The 22,912-nt window shown below is 34.3% G+C and overlaps 1 protein-coding gene across 5 annotated transcripts in view; it reads left to right on the plus strand.

Moving 5' to 3' along the window:
- LRBA (LPS responsive beige-like anchor protein) overlaps positions 1-22,912 on the plus strand; it is a 789,117-nt gene that overhangs the window by 686,181 nt on the left and 80,024 nt on the right. For all 5 annotated transcript variants that reach the window (XM_030312933.2, XM_030312936.2, XM_030312937.2 and 2 more), the window contains exon 48: positions 21,585-21,752. In XM_030312933.2, coding sequence (XP_030168793.1) covers positions 21,585-21,752 — 168 coding nt within the window. The remainder of the gene's footprint in view (positions 1-21,584; positions 21,753-22,912) is intronic.

The following is a 22,912-nucleotide window of genomic DNA, read 5'->3' on the forward strand; positions in this document are numbered from 1 at the left end:
AGGACACTTAGATTTGAATTGCTTGGATTATTAAGTCAAAAGTATATTAATGCTTAAAGGTGACTACAGTGGGCAGAAAAGGAAGACTTCCAAGAGAAGAACCATTAATATGAATTCTGAAACCATCAAGAATGATGACAGGGAATAGAACTATGACCCGAAGTCTGAAATAGGAAGGAAATGGTGTGTGCTTCATAAAGGCGGTTCATAATTTCCTTAAGAATAATGTGATGAAATATTGAAATGAGAGTATAGGCAGTATTTTAAGTTTTAAGCTTTATGATATCTTGAGTGTTGGTTAATGCAAATTATATTTTTATCTCATGAATATATAAAAAGGTATTTCTTTAATATTATTTGTACATTTATATGAAAGGTTAAACCCTACTTAAGCTCGTTTTATGCTATCCTCTTTCTGCCCTCTACACCTCTTTGTACATAGTTGTTTTCACATCTGTGTCTTCACTGGACTGGAAGCTCATCTAGGGCAGGTACAAAAATGCCTCATTCATTTATCTTTGTCCCACTATGTGCCTAGCACAGTATCCTAAACATAGTAATAGGTAGTGAATGTTAGATAAATTAGTGGCTTGCCAGGTCATACTTTTCAACTCACTCTGTAAAAGGGATAGGTTATATTCATACTGGGTATGCTTATGTAAATGATAAGAAAGGTATGAATTTAATATTTTTTTAAAATATTAAGAGAGAGGGAGAGAGAGAATCCCAAGCAGGCTCCATACTAAGCATGGAGCCCGATGCAGGGCTCGATCCCACAACTGTAAGATCATGACCTGAGCCAACATCAGGACTCAGACATTCAACTGACTGAACCACCCAGGCATCCTGAATTTAGTATTTATTAACACATCTCAACTGTAGACCTTGGCACATATGGTGGGAATGAAGGCTCTGAGAATCCTTTAAATATGGCAACCATCCTCCTTGCTCTTCAAAAAATAGAAATTAAAGCCCCTAATGTGTACTAATAACTGTGTTAGGCATGAGAACCAAAGATGAATGAGCTGTGTGAGTCATGTCTTTAAGATAGCTCAGTGAAGGAAGAGGCAGACATATAAACATCATTTAAAAAATTAATCTTTATTTTTTAGAGCAGTTTTAGTTTTTTTTGAAAAACGGTGGGAAACAGAGTTGTATACACCCCTTACTCTCCATCCTCCCCCCCATTCTCTCTATTATTAACATCTTGAATTAATGTGGTACATTTATTATAATTGATGTCAATATCAATACATTACTACTAACTAAATTCCATATTACGTTAAGGTTCACTTATTTTGTTGTACATTCTGTGGGCTTTGGCAAATAATAACACATCTTTACTATTACAGTACCATACAGAATAGTTTCACTGCCCTAAAAATCTCCTTTGTTCTACCTTTTTATTCTTCCCACTCCCGCTACTCCAAACTCCTGGCAACCACTGATTACTTTATCATTTCTATAGTTTTTCTTTTTCTAGAATGTCATATATTGAGAATCATACAATATATATAGCCATTTCAGATTGGCTTCTTTCTTTTTTCTTAATTTTTTTTAACGTTTATTCATTTTTGAGAGACAGAAAGCATGTGTGGGGGAGGGGCAGTGAGAGAGGGAGACACAGAATCTGAAGCAGGCTCCAGCCTCGAGCTGTCAGCACAGAGCCCAATGTGGGGCTCAAACTCACTGACCATGAGATCACGACCTGAGCTGAAGTCTGACACTCAACCGACTGAGCCACCCAGGCACCCCCAGATTGGCTTCTTTCACCTAGCAATATGCATTAATGTTCTTCCATGTCTTTACATGGCTTGATATGACGGCTGATTTATTTTTATTGTAGAATAATATTCCAGTGTATACCACAGTTTATTTAGCCCTTTAGTTACTGAAGGATATCTTGGTTTCTTCTAAGTTTTAGTAGTTATTAATAAAATTGCTATGAACATTCATGTGCAAGTTTTCATGTAGACATAAATTTTCAACCCATTTGGGTAACTACCAAGGAGTGCAGTTGCTGGGTCACCTGTCAAGAGTATATTTAGTTTTGTAAGAAACTGGCAAATTGTATTCCACTAAACAATGTTACGCCATTAAACTTCATTCTTTATGTACTTAGTTATGTTTTAAGGTAGAGTTATCACAGTGGAGGTATGAGGATAGGAGTAGTCATGAAGAGTGCCCTAAATGACAGTTCTAAAAATAAGAGAGAAGGGAAGATGTCAAAATGTGAGCATCAAATTTGTAGAATGGATGTTGGGTTTGGGAAGAAAATTCCAGAGCTAATAGTGGAGAATTCTCTCTCTCTCTCTCTCTCTCTCTCTCTCTCTCTCTCTCTTTCTTTGTATTGGGAGAGAGCATGAGTGGGGAAGATGGAGAGAGAATCTTAAGCAGACTCCATGCTCAGCACAGAGCCTGATGCTGGGCTCTATCCCACAAGAGTGGCATCATGACCTGAACCAAAATCAAGAGTCAGACACTCAACCAACTGAACCACCTAAGTGTCCTGAGAATTCTTTTTTAAAAATACTGCTTCATTTGGAGTGCCTGGAAGGTTCAGTTGGTTAAGTGTCTGAATCCTAGTTTTGGCTCAAGTCATGATCTCTCAGTTGGTGAGTTTGAGCCCCTCATCTGGCTCTATGTTGACAGTGCAGAGCCTGTTTGGGATTCTCTCCCTCTCCACGCTTCCCCCACACTCTTGCATGTGCCCCCATGCACACTCTCTCTCTCGTTCTAGCAATAAATAAACCTTAAAAAATTGTTTTAAAATGCTGCCTCATAGTACTTTTAAAGGTATTACAAGCAATGTTGTGTGGAAAAACAGACTTCAACATCTTTGACTCAGGAAGTAATTCGGAAGAATTGGACTCTGTGAAACTTTTTATGAATAGCCAATTTATTTCTGTGCTTTTATAGCTAAATTGTATCAGATCAGTGCCACTGGCTTTCTCATTCTAATCAGAAGTTCTGGTAGATATATACATCTTTGAGAACATTTTTCAATGCATGTCCTTGGAGAAGAGAAACATTGAAATAATTAAAAAGATACTGAGATATGGGGCAGCTGGGTGACTTCTGCTCAGGCCATGATCTCCTGGTTCATGAGTTTGAGCCGCGCATCAGGCTCTGTGTTGACAGCCTAGAGCCCGGAGCCTGCTTCAGATTTTGTGTCCTCCTGTCTCTCCGCCCACCCCTGCTTGTGCTCTGTCTCTCTCTGTCTTTCAAAATGAATAAACATTTTAAAAAATTAAAAAAAAAAGATATTGAGGTAGCATTTCTTAAGAAGAGGATATTCTTAATATATAGTATTTTAATAGTATCAGTTTCTTATTTTATACTTTATATTTAAAGTAATACTCTCCTTTGTGTCTAAATTTACTAAGTCTTCAAAGAGCTATCCAACTACTAGGAATATTGAATCTTATAAATAGTGTTTAAATGATCTAATTCAAGGTTCATTCATTAAAAAGACGTAGCCAGATTGGAAATCTCAGCTTCTGAATCCTCAGCACCTTATCCCTACAGTTGGTACTATCAGATATTTAAAAGGTGGAAAAAGTTTAATCCATTTTCAGGCTATGTTCCAGTAGATCCAAATATGGATCACAGAAAGAATCCATCCTATAAACATGAGTGAGAGGAAGAGAACAGTTAGATAATACAGTAATGTTTTTAGATGTGTACATAAGAAGCTCTTTTTAGAAAATGTTTTTTAAATTACTTGACATCAGCATATGTAAGTTAAACAGGATTTGGTTCATAGTAGTTTCTTCCTTTAGAAATGTCTTTCCAAGAGGGATGATAAAGTGAAATATAAACACCACATGAGAAAGTGAACTGGTTTCTAAACATTTCATTGATTTTTTTTTAAATAAACAACTTATCATTGTTACCTTTAGTGTGGGTACGGTGTCTCCTCAGGTCATTATGTAATGAAAAGTACATTTTAAATGTTTTTATATATTTGATACAGTCCAAATGCTTCAGTAATGGTCTGACTTAGATATTGTTTACATGAGCTTTTTTGTTAGACTATGAGCCAGTACGCTGTAGGTGCTCTCCAGAATGATAACATGATGCAATATAGTGAAATAAATCAGCTTTCTTTTTTAAAATGATAGTTTAATGGACGACTTTGCCTTTTTCATTTTTAGAGAGGTTTTTAATCTATGTATTTGAGTAGTACTACTGACGGGAACCTTTTCTGCAGGTTAGATAATGAACAGTGGGTTTTTCTGAAGGTAAGTAGTGACTTAGGAGCATTGTGATTTCTCACTTCCACGAGAAGTGAAAATTGACATCTGAGAGAACCAAGCAGCACAGAATACTGTGAAAATCTGGAGCCTGGCACCTTGGAGAATGAGGATAACTCTTAAGTTTTTAATGGCTGAGTTTGAAGAACCACTCATTCTCTTTGTGTTGCTTTAAATCCTTTCAAATACCATATAGTGGTGACCTTTAAAAATATATACTGGGGGGCCTGGCTGGCTCACTTGGTAGAACATGCAACTCTTGATCTCAGAGTTGTAAGTTCGAACCCCAAAGTGGGTGTAGAGATTACTTAAAAAAAATAAATCTTAAAAAAGTAAAAATATATAAATATACTATTTCTTAGTCTGTGCCTTTTTTATACTGTCACTTCTAAAATGATAGAAAATAGTCGGAGACAGAGTTTAAGGGTTATATTGGTAATCTTAAATCTGCTTATATTCCCTTTGTTGATGTTAAAGACATTATCAATATTTATAAAGGGAATATTTTTCATAGAAGAAATTTGAAAGAATTAGCTAAAACATTTGTACCGACATTTACTCCTGTCTTTGTGCTTTTTATTGGAATGCATTGCTAAAAGTGGTTCAGGGTATAAGCAAATTACTTCATTTTGATTCTAGATGCTGAGCTCCTAATAGCTTTTAAATTTATACAGTTTCTGTTTAGCTGTCAAAACATTTAATTATATCATGCCCAAAGGTGTAAAGCTGTCAAATAAATCTAAGTTTAGGCGTAAACATTTGCTAAGTTACAGGCGCTACTACACCGTTAGTTGGTACGGGACAGCTTGTGAACCTGTTTTAGGGGAAGGGGTGTGTCGAGGAACATTAACTCAGCAGGTACAGAACAACATTGGCCCAATGAATTGATGATTACTTGTAAAACAGCAGGTAGTAATGCCCCCAGTCTTTATAATTCCTCTCTTTGTAAAATAAAGCAGACTAGAAAGTGTATTGGATTCCTTGGCTGGATTTGATTTGTACTGCAAGAAAGCTATTTTTTGCGCAAGTATGTACTCTTTTTCCTTGCCTTAACATTCTTTTTCTTTTTTGTTTTTTGTTTTTTTGTTTTCTCTTCAAAAATAAATGTACCCCATTGGTACTTTAAAACCTCCTCCCTTTCCACAAGGGTCTCTTGCGTAGGAAGAATAATTCCTGTGGCACTTATAAAAGAAGCATTGACCCTGATGAACAATTATCTATGTAAACATTTTTAAGCTTTTTGAAAAGTGTGATTGATAAATTAAAAATATGTGTATTCAGTATGTACATGGATGTTGTAAAATATTTTTAAAGAAGGGGGAATTTTAAAGTTTTGTTTTTATCTTGTTATTTCATAAATAAAAATTTGGGATATTTGATGACATTATTTGGAGGTAGATTGGTAGCATAAATACTAATGCCGACTTCACTAATGCAAAAATTCACCAAGAGGTAGGGGAGTAAAGTAAATTAGTTCTACTTTGAAGCTTTTATTTTCTTCCCCTTTCAAAATGAATGGGAAGGCCCTTGAGAGGCCCTTGAATGAAAGCTGCTTTTCATTAGTGCTACCAAATACCTACTTGAAAGAGTTGAGTTCTAACTGAACACCCACACAAGAGAAAGGGAAAGCTTCCTTTTTCTACTGGAAGACCATCAGCTAAATAGCTCTTGGCTTCTCTTTTCCAATCAGGTGGTTTCACATCAGAGTTAATTACTCCAGTCATTTATTCTAATCACCCTCCTCTTATGGCTAGCTGCATTCTGTCATGGGGTGGCATCGTTTGAAGCCAGTTAAGTTTGAAAACCACTGCAGGGTACTTGAGGCTCATTAGTGAGGCCTATCCATGCCTGGCTTTGGATTTGCTCCCTGATTAACTCTGCATCTCTCGGCCTTGCTCCCTCCTCCCGCCATCCACCAGCCCCCACTCCTCAAGGCAGTTGCTCTAAAGAGGAATGTTTCAATTAACTCTTGCTTTGCTGTTTGTCTTTTCACCTACATATTTAAGAAAAATTTAAATGCTTATAATATAGTTGATAGATTCTGGCCTTGTAACTGCATCCTTTGAGTTGAATTTACCTGAAAAGGTAGATATTCCACAAAAAAGAGTTATATTTTGAACAACAAAGGAGGAAAATGGTGGCCTCTCAGAACGAATACATCTATGTCCTTGATCCAATTCTGTTAACCTGATAAAGGTCGTGATTTCAACTCTGATTTTACAATACTCTAGTGTGTCTTAGGCTTATCATAGGAGTTATCTGGAAAGCTTTTTAAAAATCTCAAAACAGATTTATTTGTTTGACATTGTTGTTTATTATTATAGTAGTTAAATTTAAAAGTGTTTGCCAACTGGCACATTTAAGAGATATTTACATCACAAATGCAAATAATGTTTGTGCTGTGCTTTTTAAGAGTAAAAGAGATAAAAAAGAAAAGAAAAACATGGCATCAGTATCCTGAGTAGGTTATTCCAGACAGCATTATTACATGAAAGTATTTAAAACATTTTCCAAAAGTAACAAAAACACATATTGGGTTGGGTAGTTAAGTGAAAATGTTTATTTAACTAGGAAATGAGAGAAATTTTCTTGATTCTTTTTACATGGTAGTTTGATTTAAAGAAATTAAGTAGTTTGTGTGTCAAAATAAAATATGATACACATTAAAATACATGAAATCACATTTTTTTAAGTTGCTAATGTCTGTGAATGTTCAGAAATCAGAATGAGCTCTGGTTGTTAATTCTTATCCCCAAATAGTTTAACGTATTGTTTTTGTATTAAGAGTTTTTGGACGTAGCAATTAACAAATATGTTCTTATTCTTTACCTTGCTCAAAAGGGTGATTTTTTTAAGTATGATTTTTAAAACCCTCCCAATGAATGTACAGTTAAATTAATGAAAAAGTGGCCTAGAATATAAATTTCTTCCTCAGCTCTGTAAATATTTATTGAATGTGTACTATGTGCTCAGTTCCAAGGATGCCGATAAAATTTCTGCCTTTCAGGAACTCACATTTTAATGAGGAACACAGAAAAATAAACTGTAATACAAAGTGAAAGTATTAGTTTTCATATGTAAAACCAAAAAGAACAAAAGAACCTGTAAATAAATAAGTTGAAAAAACAAAAGGATCTGTAAATAAAGCCTTCAGGTTGACATGGCATATTAGATTCAGCAGTTCTTAATAATGATGTCAACAAATGGTATATGAGAAACTCATTGACAGTAATTCATAGTATGAAATATTTCATACTTTTAGAATTTTTATATGTGGCTTTGGCATATACCATTCTGTTAAAGAATTTTTCAAGACGATATGTAGTGGTTAATAACATGGCTTTAGGAGTCAGATCTGGGTTCCTGCTGCAACTCTGACATTTACTAGCTGTGTGACATTAGGCAATTTACTTAGCATTTTAGCCTCATTTGTAAACCAGTTTTTAAAAATGTAATGCTTATCTCATAAGATTATTGTGAGGATTAAATAAAATAATCCATGTAAAACATTTAGCGTAAAACTGGGTGCATCAAAGGCACTCAATAAATGTTAAGTGCTGCTGTTGTTATTATGTTGTTGTTTAGTTGGTTAGTGAATTTCTTCCATGTTGACCTTCAGATGCATTTTCCCTGCATAATATATTGTCTTTCTAGAGCCTTTGCCAAGTTTATGATTGACATCATTTGCATCCATCTTCCTGACATTGTTCAAGAGAAAATAAAACCTTGAAAGATGATACTGTAACATCTCCTTCACTTTTTCGTCCCTTCCATGTAATCATCCTACCCCAAATGTGATTGTTCAGTTAACAAACTGTAGACATCTTATCTGCAATGGCTAGTAATCACAGAAATTCTTCACATTTTCTAAAATTCTGGCAAATTAGCACTGTATCAACTGGATAAAGTTTCTGTGGTCAATTTCATGCTTCTCATACAATGCTTGAAGATCATAGTCCCACAGCATAGACACTGAATTGTGCAAATCACGAGAATTTCTTAAATGCCATTCATTCATTCAACAGACATTTATTAAGGGCCTACTGGGTAATTAGGTCTGTGATCACAAAATTGGAAGAATATGACACCTGCCCTTTTGGGGCTGTCATTACGAAGATCAAACAGACATGGCAGTAACTAATTAGAGAAATAGATTAAGTGATGTATTTGTGTATTCATTCAACAAATATTTTGTGACCTCCTTCTGCTTATTAGTCTTTGGGAATATAATAGTGAGAAATACAGCATAGTACTTGCCCTTGTGGAACTTTATTGTTTAGTGAGGGAGATGGACAATAAATAAGAAACTAATATAAACATATAACTTGTGATAATATATAGTGTTATGTAACAAAAAATATAACACCTGTGTGTACCATGAAGGAGACACACAAGCTGCCATTAAAACATTTGACATTTTATTTCTTTATGTGTGTATATGTGATCTTTAAAACTTACTTACTAATTGAGATATAATTGGCATATATAACAGTTTTAGATGTACAACATAGCAGTTCAGTATTTGTATATATTGTGAAATGATCAAAACAAGTCTAGTTAACATCTGCCACCATACTTAATTTTTTTTGTTTGTTTTACTCTGAGACAGAATGAGGAAATACTTTATTTTACTTCCAGAAAAGGTTGAGGAAGGCTTAACTGTAGGAAACTACATTTGATCTTAGTCTTTAAGAATGAGTTGGAGTTTGCCAGGGAGGAGCAAGATGCTGGAAAGGGCATTACAGATATAAGAAGCAGTGTTAACAAAGATCTTGTTACAGTGTAGTACATGAGCTATACTTTATTCAGAAGGTAGAGCGCAATATGTGTGTAAGAGAAATGTGAGCAATACCTATGGAAAGATAAGACTGGAGCCAGATTGTGTGAACAACTTTAATGGCTTGTCAGTAGTTTGAACTTTTTTTCTTTGGCATAGTGGACTCCAAAAGGTGGTTGCCAGGCCAGAAGCATCAGTATTGCCTGAGAACTTGTTAAAAAGGCAAATCATGGGCTCAAGTCCAGATCTACAGAAACAGAAAATTTGGCAAGGGGAGCCCAGCAATCTGTGTTTTAACAAGTCCTCCAGGTGATTTTAGTGTGTTAAAGTTGGAGATCCACTGCTTCAGGGAAAAGAGAAGCATCAAAAAGTTTAAAAGAGAGTTGTGACTTAGCCAGGTTTTAGATAGCAGTTAATATGGAGGAGGGATTGAAGGGGGTGGGGGGAGTTCTAGAGATAAAGAGAACAGTTTGGATAGTGTTAGAATAACTGAACTAAGAAATGATGAAGCACACAACCAAAAATAGTCGTAGTGGAAGAGGAATAAAGAATGAATTGGAAAGATATTTTGGAGGCTTACTGTCTGATTAGATAAGGTTTTAGAGGAAGAAAAAAAAGGAAAAGTCAAGATAACTGCCACATTTCTGAATTGGCTGGGTGAAGGACTATATCCGTAATCAAAAAAGCAAGAAAGGAAGCAAGTTTAGGAGAAAAAATTATTCATTCTTTTTTTTTTTTTTTTTTTTTTTTTTGATACATTAGGTTTGAGTTACTAGAAGCACACCAAAATAAGTAGTCCAGTGGGCAGTTGACATTTTGGACTTGAAAGTCTGGAAATGGTGATAATTGTCGATTAAGGTAGTTGAAGGTCTAGCTCAACTAACCTGAGTTACATCAAAAACAAGGGCCTGGGACTGAATCATGAGAAGAACTAACACTAAGGAGGTAGATGAAAAAGACCCTACATTAAAAAGCGAGGAGGGTCACCTGGCTGGCTGTGTTGGTAGAGCATGCAACTCTTAATCTCAGGATCATGAGTTCAAGCCCCATGTTGGGCATAGAGCTTACTTTAAAAAAAAGGGCAGGGGGGCACCTGGGTGGCTCAGTCAGTTAAGCATCCGACTTCAGCTCAGGTCATAATCTCATAGTCTGTGAGTTTGAGCCCCACGTCAGGCTCTGTGCTGACAGCTCAGAGCCTGGAGCCTGCTTTGGATTCTGTGTCTCCATCTCTCTCTGCCCCTCCCTACTCATGCTCTGTCTCTCTCTGTCTCAAAAATAAATAAAAAAATTTAAAAAAATTTTTAATAAATAGAAATTTTTAAAAAGTGAGAAGGAAAGTCAGCAATGTAGAAAGAGAATCTGGAGGTAAGGTATCAAAGAAGCTTACAGAAGAGAGAGGAACATAAACGCCATAACCCAGAGAGGTGAAGGGGGATAAGCATCCTTTGGATTCAGACGGTTGGGCATGGTAATGTTAGCAAAAACATTTTTTGTGGTGTTACCTATAATAGGAAGAGAAGAGATTACTTAAGAAGTAAAAGGGGAGGGGCGCCTGGGTGGCGCAGTCGGCTAAGCGTCCGACTTCAGCCAGGTCACAATCTCGCGCTCCGTGAGTTCGAGCCCCGCGTCAGGCTCTGGGCTGATGGCTCGGAGCCTGGAGCCTGTTTCCGATTCTGTGTCTCCTTCTCTCTCTGCCCCTCCCCCGTTCATGCTCTGTCTCTCTCTGTCCCAAAAATAAATAAACGTCGAAAAAAAAAAAAAAAAAGAAGTAAAAGGGGAGGTAAGGAAGCATAAATAAGAAATTTACTTAAATCTTTCAAGAAGTTTAGATTTATCTCATATTGCCTGTTTAATTATGGCTGCATAAAAATAATTAAACAAGACTGACCCTATTAACTAGACATTATTTCACCGATAACTCAGAAGGAATCAGACCTATGATTAATTGTTATTTAGAGAATCATAGACTATTATTACATATATTAAGGAATTTCTAGGAGTGGGCAAACAGAAGCTAGTTCTGTCTGCTACTAAAATGAGGTACTTTTTTGAGGCTTCTGAGTATATCCATATTGCCTACAGGTTTCATATAACTGGCTTTCAGCAAATGTTGTGTTCTCTATACTAAATTGTAGTCCATGGCTGTACGGACTGTAGCTGATACAGTTGTGTAGACAATATGTAAGAATTCTAACCAAGGACTTTTGAGGATGAAGTTTGCAAATGGCATCATAGTTGCTAGAATTATTCTAGGTCTTTGCCTTTAGTGTAAGAGAGGGTAGTCATGATGCCTTCTTTTGAATGCTGCCACAATTCTTCAGAGATTTGTAAGTGGCTAAAGAATATACAGTGAAGAACATTATGTCTGTTTCATACTTGAAGATGTTTTATTTCTGCTGTCATGTCCTAAGATTTAGCCATTCTTCGCTGGGAAGTGCCATTCTAGCACTATGAATTGTAATGACCTCTTTAAAACTGCATCAAAGGTCATTCTGTGGTGTGTAGGTACCTGTGCCTTGTAAGGTTTACCTTTATTTTCAGTAAGAAAATCTGTATTTTTAAGAAGGTTAAATATTGTTAATCCCTGAATTCTATCTTACATCGAAATGCTGTAAAAATGTGAATACAACTGAGATGAAAGGTACAGCATAGGGAATACAGTCATTGGTGTTGTAATAGCATAGTATGGTGACAGGTGGTAGCTGCCCTTGTGGTGAGCCTAGTATAACATATAGTGTTGTCAAATCACTGTGTTGTACACCTGAAATTAATGTAACATAGTGTGTCAACTATAATTCAATAAAAAAATCTGAATGCAGATTCAGTATTTGGAACTGAATAAAGCTTTACTGTCCAGTGTTGTAACCATTATTCATATGTGGCTATTGATCACTTGAAATCTGACTAGTCTGAATTGAGAAGTGCTTTATGTTGGAAGTATACAATTTATGCCAGATTTCTAAGATTTAATACAAAATGTTTTATACTGATTATATTTTTAAATGATTTTTTAATATTCTCAATTAAATATGCTATCCTAAAATTAATTTCACCTGTTTAATTTTTTTTAGTGTAGCTTCTAGAAAATTTTAAATTACACATGTGGCTTACATTATATTTCTGTTGGACAGCATGGGTATAATGTCTTGGTGATCATTTTGTTTCTCCCAGTTGTGTTTTTTCTTTTTTTTTTTTTTGGTGGGGGGGCATTCCAGCATTGAACATATTTTAATACTTAAGTAGTATATATGTTTATGTTATAATTAGCAGCCTTAGATTCAAAACATAAAGCTTAGGGTTAAGTTCAAATCTATTTTAAAAAGTACAAAATATTAATACTAAATTCAAAACTGAGTTAATCTCTTACCATATAAACTCTTCCTTCTCCAGTATAATTAAGGTCCAAAATTGAAACCTGGGTATCATCCTGAACTCCCTTTCCTTCACCTTTCACAGTAGTTATCAGTTGGTGTAAATAATAACTTCAATCTTTCTGAAATCTGTCCCTTCTTCTTCACTCCCACTGCTGCTTTCTTGAGGCTCTCAGTACTTCTCACATAGGCTGTTGTAGTCATCTTAGAGATCACCTTTTGCCTGCCTCCCTATTCTTCCTCCAAAGGGACATCTCATCTCATTATCCCCAGAGTCTAGCATAGGACAAAATTTATAGTAAGCACTCAATAAATGTTTGTTGATTGAATGGGTGACTGAAATGCTGGTATTAAAAGTTGTAGAATGAAAAAAAGACTTTTAGGGGTGCCTGGTTGGCTCAGTTAGTAGAGCATGCAACTCTTGATCTTAGGGTCATGAGTTCAAGTCCCCATTGGGTATAGAGATCCCTGAGGAAAAAAAAAGACTTTTATTCCTACATAATGTATGTGTATATAGTTACATACACAGAATAACTGCAGATGTAATTTTCTGGCTGAACTTGTCAATGCTTTAAAAAAATATTCAACTTTGCATCATATTCCTCAGTTCAGGTTTTTTCTTTATTGGATAGTCTTGGAAGTGGTGATATAATAAGTGTTCTATTTTGCGAAGGATTTTGATTTGCCAATATAAGTTTATAGCATTCAGTCCAGGGAATCATTGGTGCCATGAAGACAGCTCCTTGTTTTTGTCTGGAGTCCCCATGGGATTAAACTACATCTGGCAATAAGTAGAGATTCTGGTCTGGCCATCTTCAAAGGCAAGAGACTGCTAGTATTTATCAGATCTATGTGGATAAGCAAATGGGAAGGGATTAATTTTTTTTTTTTTGGTTTTGTTTTCCTTCCTTTTGTAAGTGACTATAAAATAAAAACTCCAGAAATTCACACAGCAAAGTAATATATTTTCAATGTTGTTGAAGAAGAAATCTTTTCTTTTTTCTATACATAGATGGATAATTGAGAATTTTAGATTAATACTGTAATTACTTAAGTGTATTTTTAACTAGTTTACCTCAAAGAGCATAACAATAATTTACAGTGTTCAGTATTAATTTTCCAATGATACTTCCCTAAATCTTTTACAAAGGTTGAGCATTTAACTATAGCACTCTTAAACATTTTAACAGCTGTAGTATTAGGAAATCATGGTGGCATTTGGAAACTTTTGTTGCCTATTTATCTATGTGGGAAAGTGAACCCAAAATTACTTTCTGAGGAGAATCTTGAATGTGTCTTAGCATAGCATAGGCTACTACCCCTTTCAGGTGAAGGTGGGCCTGCCTTCCATAGAGGCTTGTTTGTGTCTTTCTCCTTATACTCTTCACATTTTTGAGATATTATTAGTCCTGTGACTCAGTTAGCTGTTGTTGAAACATGTGGCTCCACATTTAGCTGACAAAATAAAATGGCTGCATTCCAGGTACTTGTCATGGAGTGTAATCTAGAATTTACCATTCAAAGCCTCACCTAAGAGAAATAATGTTTATGCAGGATTGCCTGAAGAATATGTAGTCTCTCCATTTGTCTATACTTTAAATCTATCCCAGGATTAAGTCAGTCCCTCTGAGAGTCACATACCTGCATTCCATCATATTGCCAAGGGAGGAATTTCTTATCTCAGGAATAGAAATAATGTGTTTTTCTAGGCCATCTGGTTTGTTTTTACATTATGGTCATTTTTGACTCTTGTAAGTGTTCGTGTTTCTTTCTTTATGTTGCCTGCTAGAAAGCTTAGGAACAAATACATGGCACACCTCTAAGTCTATAGAATTTCATGGCATCATTGTTATGCACTTCTTATTTTTGCATTACCTTCTCTTATGTTAAATTTATTTTATCTTGATGCATACACATTATTTTAAGCTCTGTGAACTGTTTTCTGCATGAAGTCATGCAAAATGCAAACACATAATAAAATAGATGGGTATATCTATCATTTAATTATAGTTATTCCCCATTCGATCTTAGTAAAATAGAATTTTTTTAGAGCTCCATCTATGTGTGTTATACTGTAACTAGTTTAAAATATCTGTATATTATGAATTCCTGGGTTTTAGATTAAGAGTGACCTAAGGTTGAAATGTTAATTAAATGTTTTAATGTTCTGTAGCTCTAAAGAAAATAGTTGGATAAAATGTCAGCATATAGGACTATTTTAAACATTAGAAAAAAATCATCTCTCTGAAAAGGAGGGTAATTGTACAAGTTTGCCTAATCCTTTTGATCTTGGCACACAGCAATACAGACTTCAGTTGAGATTAAAACTATGAATTTCAAAGGAAACATGGCCTTCAGTGTGTAAAATATATAACAGCTGGTTGACTAGTCCATTTAAAACTACACAATAACAATCGTAGACAGAATGATTCTCCTGCCAAAAGATGCACGAGTTCTTGATGGTTATATCAAGATATGATACTAACTCACACTTTTCTTTAGTAATGATATAAATGTAGAAATGAACAGTGCACTGCCAGCTCCAGAATCTTTCTTCTGCCCAACAGTTCAAGGGCAGTTTAGAAGTACAGAACTCCTTTTAGTGATTTCTCTATCTGCTTTTCAGCCTGAACTTCAATGTGTTGTGACTAAATTACATTTTTCTTAACTGTCAGGTATAATTTTTATTCTTAGCATCCCACAGTTTCTTTCCCTAAATCCTTGATTCTCCTTTTTTCTTCTTTGACATTCATGACTTATTGTTTTTAATGTTATAGCTTCACACATATTTTTAACCCTTCAAAGTTAAACTTTTCTTTGTAAATAATATATAATTTGTTTCATGTTTTTGTTATATATTTATAGTAAGGTAAATATCTGAATTCTGAAGCACTATGATATTTGTACTTAATATAGAACAGTGTTAAGCTCATGTCAGATTATAGTTCACCACATCTTCTAACATTTTCACTGTTGTGTTTCATTTGAACAAGTAATTCTTTATAGTTTAATACATTTTTAAGAACAAAATGAGGATTAATGTGGATTTTTCACTTTTGGAAATCCCATTTGGCAAGTAAGTTTATATTCTGAATTTGTATCTGTCCAATTAGAAAAAATGATTTTTTTTCTGTGACCTTTGTTTCTTGAAGATTTTGATATAACATAATACAAGTTTTCTTTACTGTTCTTTAAATTTATTTAAAAGAAGGAACTTACAGGTGAATTAAAAATTTGCTACATTTACTTGGATTTATCACAAATTCAGAGCCAGCATTTAAGGAGTTAATGTATCTTATTAGGGGGACAGGAAATCTGGCAACTATTGCAGAAACTAGACCTAATGGTGCACACAAACAATTTGTCAGTCTTCTTAAATGTGAATAGCTTTCCGCAAAGTGGCTGCTCTTGCTTTGTTTGAACAGGCTAAACTTTTCCTTTTTGGACTTTAAATCTTAGAAGTGAAATGTGATCCACATATTCAATCAAAATCATTTAATTCAAAGCATATTTTGATTGGAACAAAGTTGACATGGAAAGAAACTCTAGAATAAAAAAGTTGAAAGGACTTTATATCATATATTTAGCAGGAAAATTTGAAACAGTTCTAATTAGGCTGAAAAAAACAGCTTTCTTCAATGTAAATTACAAAGGTCATATATCAATGTTAAGGAAACATTACCACTAGTGTTTGAAATCCAGCACATGCAAACATAACAGACCAGTTCATTTTAAATCTGTGTGTATATATGCGTGTGTGTGTGTGTGTGTGTGTGTGTGTGTGTGTGTAGGAAGAAGGCTGTATTACATGTATTTGAAGTGAAAAATACTTAAAATTCCAAGTTCTTAATGTTCTGGCCAATCCCAAAATTAACTCCTTTGAAACATGTAATACTCAAATGAATTAATACTCTTAATTTATAAAAGTACAATTAAAAATTTACAAAACTAATTTTTATTCTTCCATTTAAAATGTAATTGGGGTGCCTGGCTGGCTCAGTCAAAAGAAGATGCAACTCTTGACCTCAGGGTTGTGAGTTTGAGCCCCAAGTTGGGTATAGAGGGTACATAAAAATTGTTTAAAATCTTTAAAATATGACCAAATACATCTTATAATTAAATGTATACCAAGGCAAAAGGGTGAGTCAGTCATTTTTATTTTCTTCTTTGATACTTATAGCTAATGCATTTTGAATCTCAGAATTGAATCAGGTCTTCTAGAAACGTACGAATGGAAGTGGTGATATAGGTCTTGAGAAAAGTGTATCTGTGTTACACAGACCTACTTTCTTCTGGTTATGCAATTATTTCTGTACTTAAAGGTTTGTAAATACTATTTGATCCTTTGGGTTTTGTTTTGTTTTGTTTTTTCATAAAAATCATGTCCTATAGATATCAGTAGCTTTTATTTAGTGGTTTTTAAAAATGGTGTAGTATGAGACCATTTAACAAAAGTATAAATAAATATTAGCATTAATTTGGGAATAATACACAAATAAGGTTTTCAGGTCTTGAATTAAACAATTACCTTTCTTTTGTTAATTAAAATTGGTTTTCGGGGTGGCTGGGTGGCTCAGTCAGTTAAGTGTTCGACTCCTGATTTCAACTCAGGTCATGATCCCGGGGTTCGTGGGATAGAACCCCGCCATCTGGCTCAGTGGTGAGCATGGATCCTGCTTTGGATTCTCTCACTCTTCCTCTGCTCCTTTTCCCCGCTGGTGTGCTCTTTCTCTCTAAAATAAAATTTTTTAGGGGCCGCTGGGAGGCTCAGTCAGTTAAGCATCCAACTTCAGCTCCGGTCATAATTTCATGGTTCTTGAGTTTGAGCCCCGTGTTGGGCTCTCTACTGACAGCTCAGAGCCTGGAGCTCCTTCGGATTCTGTGTCTCCCTCCCTCTCTGCCTCTCCCCTGCTGGTGCTCTGTCTCTCTCTCAAAAATAAATAAACCTTAAAAAATTTGTTTAAATAATTAAAATAAAAAATTTTTTAAAGAAATAAAATTGCTTTTCTTGATTTTTACATTTTTACATTATTTTGTTTGAAAATAAAAGGAAATTGCTAGAGTGTCTCTAAAGCATACAGAGATTAACAAACACATTATTAATGCCTTTTATTTTAGAATTTTTATTCCCAAATAGTAAAAAGCAAGCCATTTCTATATAAATTATCATATTATTTGACTGTACTATAGGAAACAAGAATAATTGTAAAAAATATTTTTTATCCATAAATAATTCATTTCCTTAATGGGTTAGTGGCAGGAAAACACAGATTACATTCTTTCAATGAGATTGATTGTAAGACACATATTCATATATGTTATAATTATTTCTGACACAAGATTACACAAATGAGTTGTTTATGAATAATTTACTATTATCTTTATAATATTAAAGCTTGAATTTGTTGATGTTCTGCATGTGGACCAAACAAATGAAAGTTACTAATAAGTGTTTGTATTTGACATCTGTATACTGTACTTTTTAGCATATCTCAAGTGTTTTAGTCTCTGCTTAATAGATCTCATTAAGAAAGCAGATATCAGCCCCAAGACAGTTTGTCAAGACTAATATGAGTCCCCCTGGATTGGATTGACAATTTGTGTGAGGCTTCATATGATAGTCTTTTCATAGACTTATTTGATCCTTAACAATTGGACATTAGTCACTGATTTATTTTATAATAACTCAGATGAGTTGAATATTATTGTATTGTGTTGGACATTTTAGTGGATTTTCTTTTTACAAATTTTACTCAGAGCACACATTGGATGTAAATGATGTATCCAGCCTGCTAAGGGAGTACTAACAATTGATTGGTTAGGTTTGAGAGCAGCATGGGAAGAATGTTACTATCCCCTAGCTGCAAACCGTATTTAACTCCAGTCTTAATGAGGACTGTCTGACCTAAAGGCTTTGAAAAATCACAAATGCTCAACATTGCACTGTCATATTTCTGTTTTTTTGTGACTACAAATGTGGATGTATGTATTTTATATAGAGTGCTTTTTCAAATCTTAACATATAAAGGGATTTAAAGAATTTTAATATGTTTTATAATTTATGTTTTTGAATTTCAAAAACAAGATATAAGATGTATTCTCAGGATATTCCATTTTGAATTAGTTGTATTTCTGTCCTTCAATAATTTTATTCTGCTTGTCTTTACCTCTTACCTCAAATCTTTACTGAGTTTTTATTATTATATACCTTTGGTTAAGCAGTTGTCATTCACTACTACTGAAAGTATGTTAAAGTCCTGAACTGACTTTTTCTGAAATGATTTTAAACTTTTTAGGAACTCTTATAACCATAGCAGTTGTTCTTTTGTATCCCTTTTTAAAGCTTTGGTAAATTGCAAGAAATGTTTGAAAACCACTAATGAGATTTTTAGTTTAGTTTTAAGAAATGTAAATAAAATCTACCCATGCAAATAATTTGTTTCTCAATTTCTGGGAAAGATTTCGCCAATAATTCTGTGAATTACCAGTCGACCTCTTAAGGGATTGACCAGTATGACGGTGTAAGGGCAGGGGTGAGCCAGGGCACAGTGCTCATCTCTGCACCTGTGTTTGAGGTATAACAGGGGCATACGGTGTCTTTCATTTCAGCATTTTTGCTTAACGTTCTGATGTAGCATCAAGATATAAAGGTTTAAGCATCTAAACGTCACCAACTTCACCATTTTTGAATGTGCATAAAGAAGTAATCAACATTAGGAACACTCGCAATTCTTTGTTTGATGACACATAAAATAAAATTGCACTGGTTTTTAGAGCTTTAATATTGAGAAAATTCTCTTGTACTTTATCATTTGCTGAGCCTTCTGGAATTTTATAGTCTCAAATCACAACACCACGGACACTCAGGAGACTCCTGACTGTTTTATCTTATTAAACAATTTTGAAATCATTAATTTTTAATTAGCTTGGATGCAGGGTTTTTTTATTGTTTCAATAGTGCGTGTATATGAACTAAATGTTTTTTATTTAAACTACTGGCGAGAGTATTATTTACATAAATAAGTGTAGGTTCTTTCTAAGAGTACCTACTGTGAGATTGCTTCATATAGTCACACTTTTTTTGTAGACTCAGAGATATTACATGCTCATCTATTATTGGAGGGCTTTTCAGCAGTTTATTAACTCAGATTTTGAACAACTAAAAAGGATATAAGCCCAAAGATATGTGTAGGTCCTTCCCTGATTGAAAGTTCTAATTAAGTGAATTGGAGAAAATTAACTGAAATTAGCTGTCAGAAAGTCACATTTAAATGAGTGATGAGCTAGTCTGGCAGTAAACATTTAAATGATATAAATTGCCATTTAAGTGTATGGTTTAATGTTTGTCATGCATTAATGTGACATGAGACTGCAGTGACAATCAAGCAGCTTGCTCTAATTTGAACATATTTAGGGCTTTTGTGTGGAGTGCACTGCACACAAATTAAGACAATTGCTGTTTTTATGTGTCACTTTAAACATGGCCCCCAATCCCCATCCCTACTCAAGGCCCAAGTTAATGAAACAAACGTATCATTTTTGTGCATCTTCCATTAATAATTCCTGAATTTTCAGATTAATTTTAAATCTATGTACTTATTACAATCTCTGCTTCTCCAATTTCAAATAACATTTGCAGCACTTTTGTGCTCTCTTAGCTATTTACTAAATTTATAAATATAATGAGTTTTATAAGAGATGTCTAAAACAGTAACTTTCACAGTTGAAGCTAGCTAAATATTTTTATTTCATATTCAGGTATACGTTACAATATGAGAACTGCCTAGAGTTTTATTTACAGAATTATTTTTTGCATTTTACATAGTGATACATTGTGAAGTCATTTTAAGTATTATCAGTTAAAGGAAGTATATTATTTGAATTCAGTTGTAAATACTTTTCTTATTCATAGGCACTTATTTTAGATAGGGATTTTAAAAAATATTTAAATAATTTCTGTACCCAACATGGGGCTCACGCTCACAGTCCTCAGGTCAGATGTTCCACTGACTGAGCCAGCCAGGTGCCCCCACAGGCACTTATTTTAATAAAGCAATACTTAACACAAGTGTATACCTGTGAACTAATAGGAATGTCTTTTGTCACAAGATGGTTTATATCTTATTGGTTGCTTACTATAGAGATTACTCAATTTTGTTTTAAAACCAACAGATTTCTTTTTATAATATTGATAACATAATAAGCCACACCAAAAATATATCACAGCCATATACTTATTACACTAAAAAGAATTTCTATGAGATACATCATCTGATATAATTTGGTATACTTCAAATCAAGCTTCAGCATTTATCTTAGAGGTCTATGATTTGAATAGCATTAATTATTGATAATTGAGTCCATATGCTAAACTTTTATGGTGAAATAATTTTGAAGAACATTAAATAATATAAATCTGGACACTTTTATAAAAATGTTTCCAGTTTTTTAACCTCTTTTATATTTATAACTGTATTAAAGCCAGCAAACATTTGTTGGTACTCACCGTGCTTTAGGTACAGTGCTGGTAACTGGGAATGCAGTGTTGAGTTGGAAGTGGATCTGGTGCCCAGAATTTCCGCTGAACATTTGATTACATCCATTCATTATTTATTGGGCACTATTATGTTAATAGCATCAAATTTTTGGTCAGGTTTGATACTAATACCTAGAATAATAATAGTAATTATAATTCAGTAATTGTAAGTATTCCTCCAAAGATCAAATTTGTTGGCATAAAAACTCAGTTGAAAGCACTAAATAATTTGGTTATATAATTGTTTCAATAGACAACAAAAGGTTTCTATCTAGAAAAATCATAAACATTTCAGGTGGATCGTAAATGTTTCATGTTTTCTCTCTTTGAAGCATGAATTGGGTAACTGTCAGGTCCTGAGTTACAAGTATTATGAAGACAGACCCAGTCCTGGCCCTCACAATGCTTACAGTATTGTAGAATAATACTGAAATGTAAGCATTCTAATATAATTCAGCGTAACAAGTGCCAGAAAGTTTCTAATTATAAACAAAGGAGAACAGATTCTGGTGGAAAATAGGACATCAGAATAAGTCTATTCCCAGTAAATTTAGTGTAAAACTTTACTGCTTGTTCTAAATGTCTCTATATATTTTAAAAACCAAATTCAGCACAATAATATGATCTATGCCCTTTATTTTCAGGCCCTGGAGAGTGAATTTGTTTCCTGCCAGCTTCACCAATGGATTGATCTCATTTTTGGCTATAAACAGCAAGGACCAGAGGCTGTTCGATCCCTCAACGTGTTCTATTACCTGACCTATGAAGGAGCTGTCAATCTGAATTCAATAGCTGATCCTGTATTGAGAGAGGTAAGTTATCTGACTGGATCTCCCAGGTATCTTTAGACAAGACAGCACTGGGCAATATCTTCCTCATGCTTTCAGTTTGCTTATGATAAAATGGAAACCACATGAGTGGAGTGAATTAAGCAGAATAACCTTTCAGTTCGTGACCTCGCTGGGACTTGAATCCTCACACACGCCAGTGATTTTTACCATATAATATTTCTAGTATAATGTAAAAGAGCACTGTCCAGTGAAACTTTCTGCAGTGACTGATGGAAATATACATTATATCTACACTGTCCAATACAGTAGCCACTAGTTGCATGTGGCTGTTGTGCATTTGAAATGTGGCTAGTGTGACTGAAGAACTGAATGTTTAATTTTATTTATTTCTAGTTAATCCAAACTTAAATAGCCCTGTATGGCTAGTGGCTACCAGACTGGACAGTAGAGATCTAGAAGAATGTCATATATCTTTGGTATTTTCTGAATCCAAATTCTAGGCATGTGGTTAGACAATGGGAGAGTAAATGTTTGTTAAATTAACTTTGTAGAATATTTGAACATGGGTATAGTCCATTTAGACATTAGATATATAGGTCAAATATATGTATAAATTAAGTTTTTCTTTCACTTTAAACATATGAGGACTTCAAATAATGTTTTTTTATTGTGGAGAAAATATAGCATAAAATTTATTATTTCATCCATTTTTTAGTGTAATTCAGTGGTATTAAGCACATTCACATTGTTGTGCAGCCATTACTGCCATCCATCTCCAGAAGTTTTCCATCTTCCCAAACTGAAACTCTGTATTTGTTAAAATAGTAACTCCTCATCCCCACCCCCTGCCCTTTAGTACTTGACTATCACCATTCTACTTTCTATCTCCAGGAACTTGACTACACTAGGTACCTCATCGAAGTGGAATCATATAATATTTATCCTTTTGTGGCTGGCTTACTTTACTTAGCATAGTATCTTCAAGGTTCATCTATGCTGTAGCATGTGTCAGAATTTCCTTCCTTACAAGGATGAATAATATATCTGTTGTTTGTGTATACTATATTTTTTTTTATCCATTCATATGTTCATGGACATTTTGGGTTGTTTTCACCTTTCGGCTATTGTGAATAGTGCTTTTATAAACATTGGTATATAAGTGTCTGTTTAAGTCTCTGCTT

Source organism: Lynx canadensis, chromosome B1 (assembly GCF_007474595.2).
Source record: "Lynx canadensis isolate LIC74 chromosome B1, mLynCan4.pri.v2, whole genome shotgun sequence".
NCBI classification, from domain to species: Eukaryota; Metazoa; Chordata; class Mammalia; order Carnivora; family Felidae; genus Lynx; species Lynx canadensis.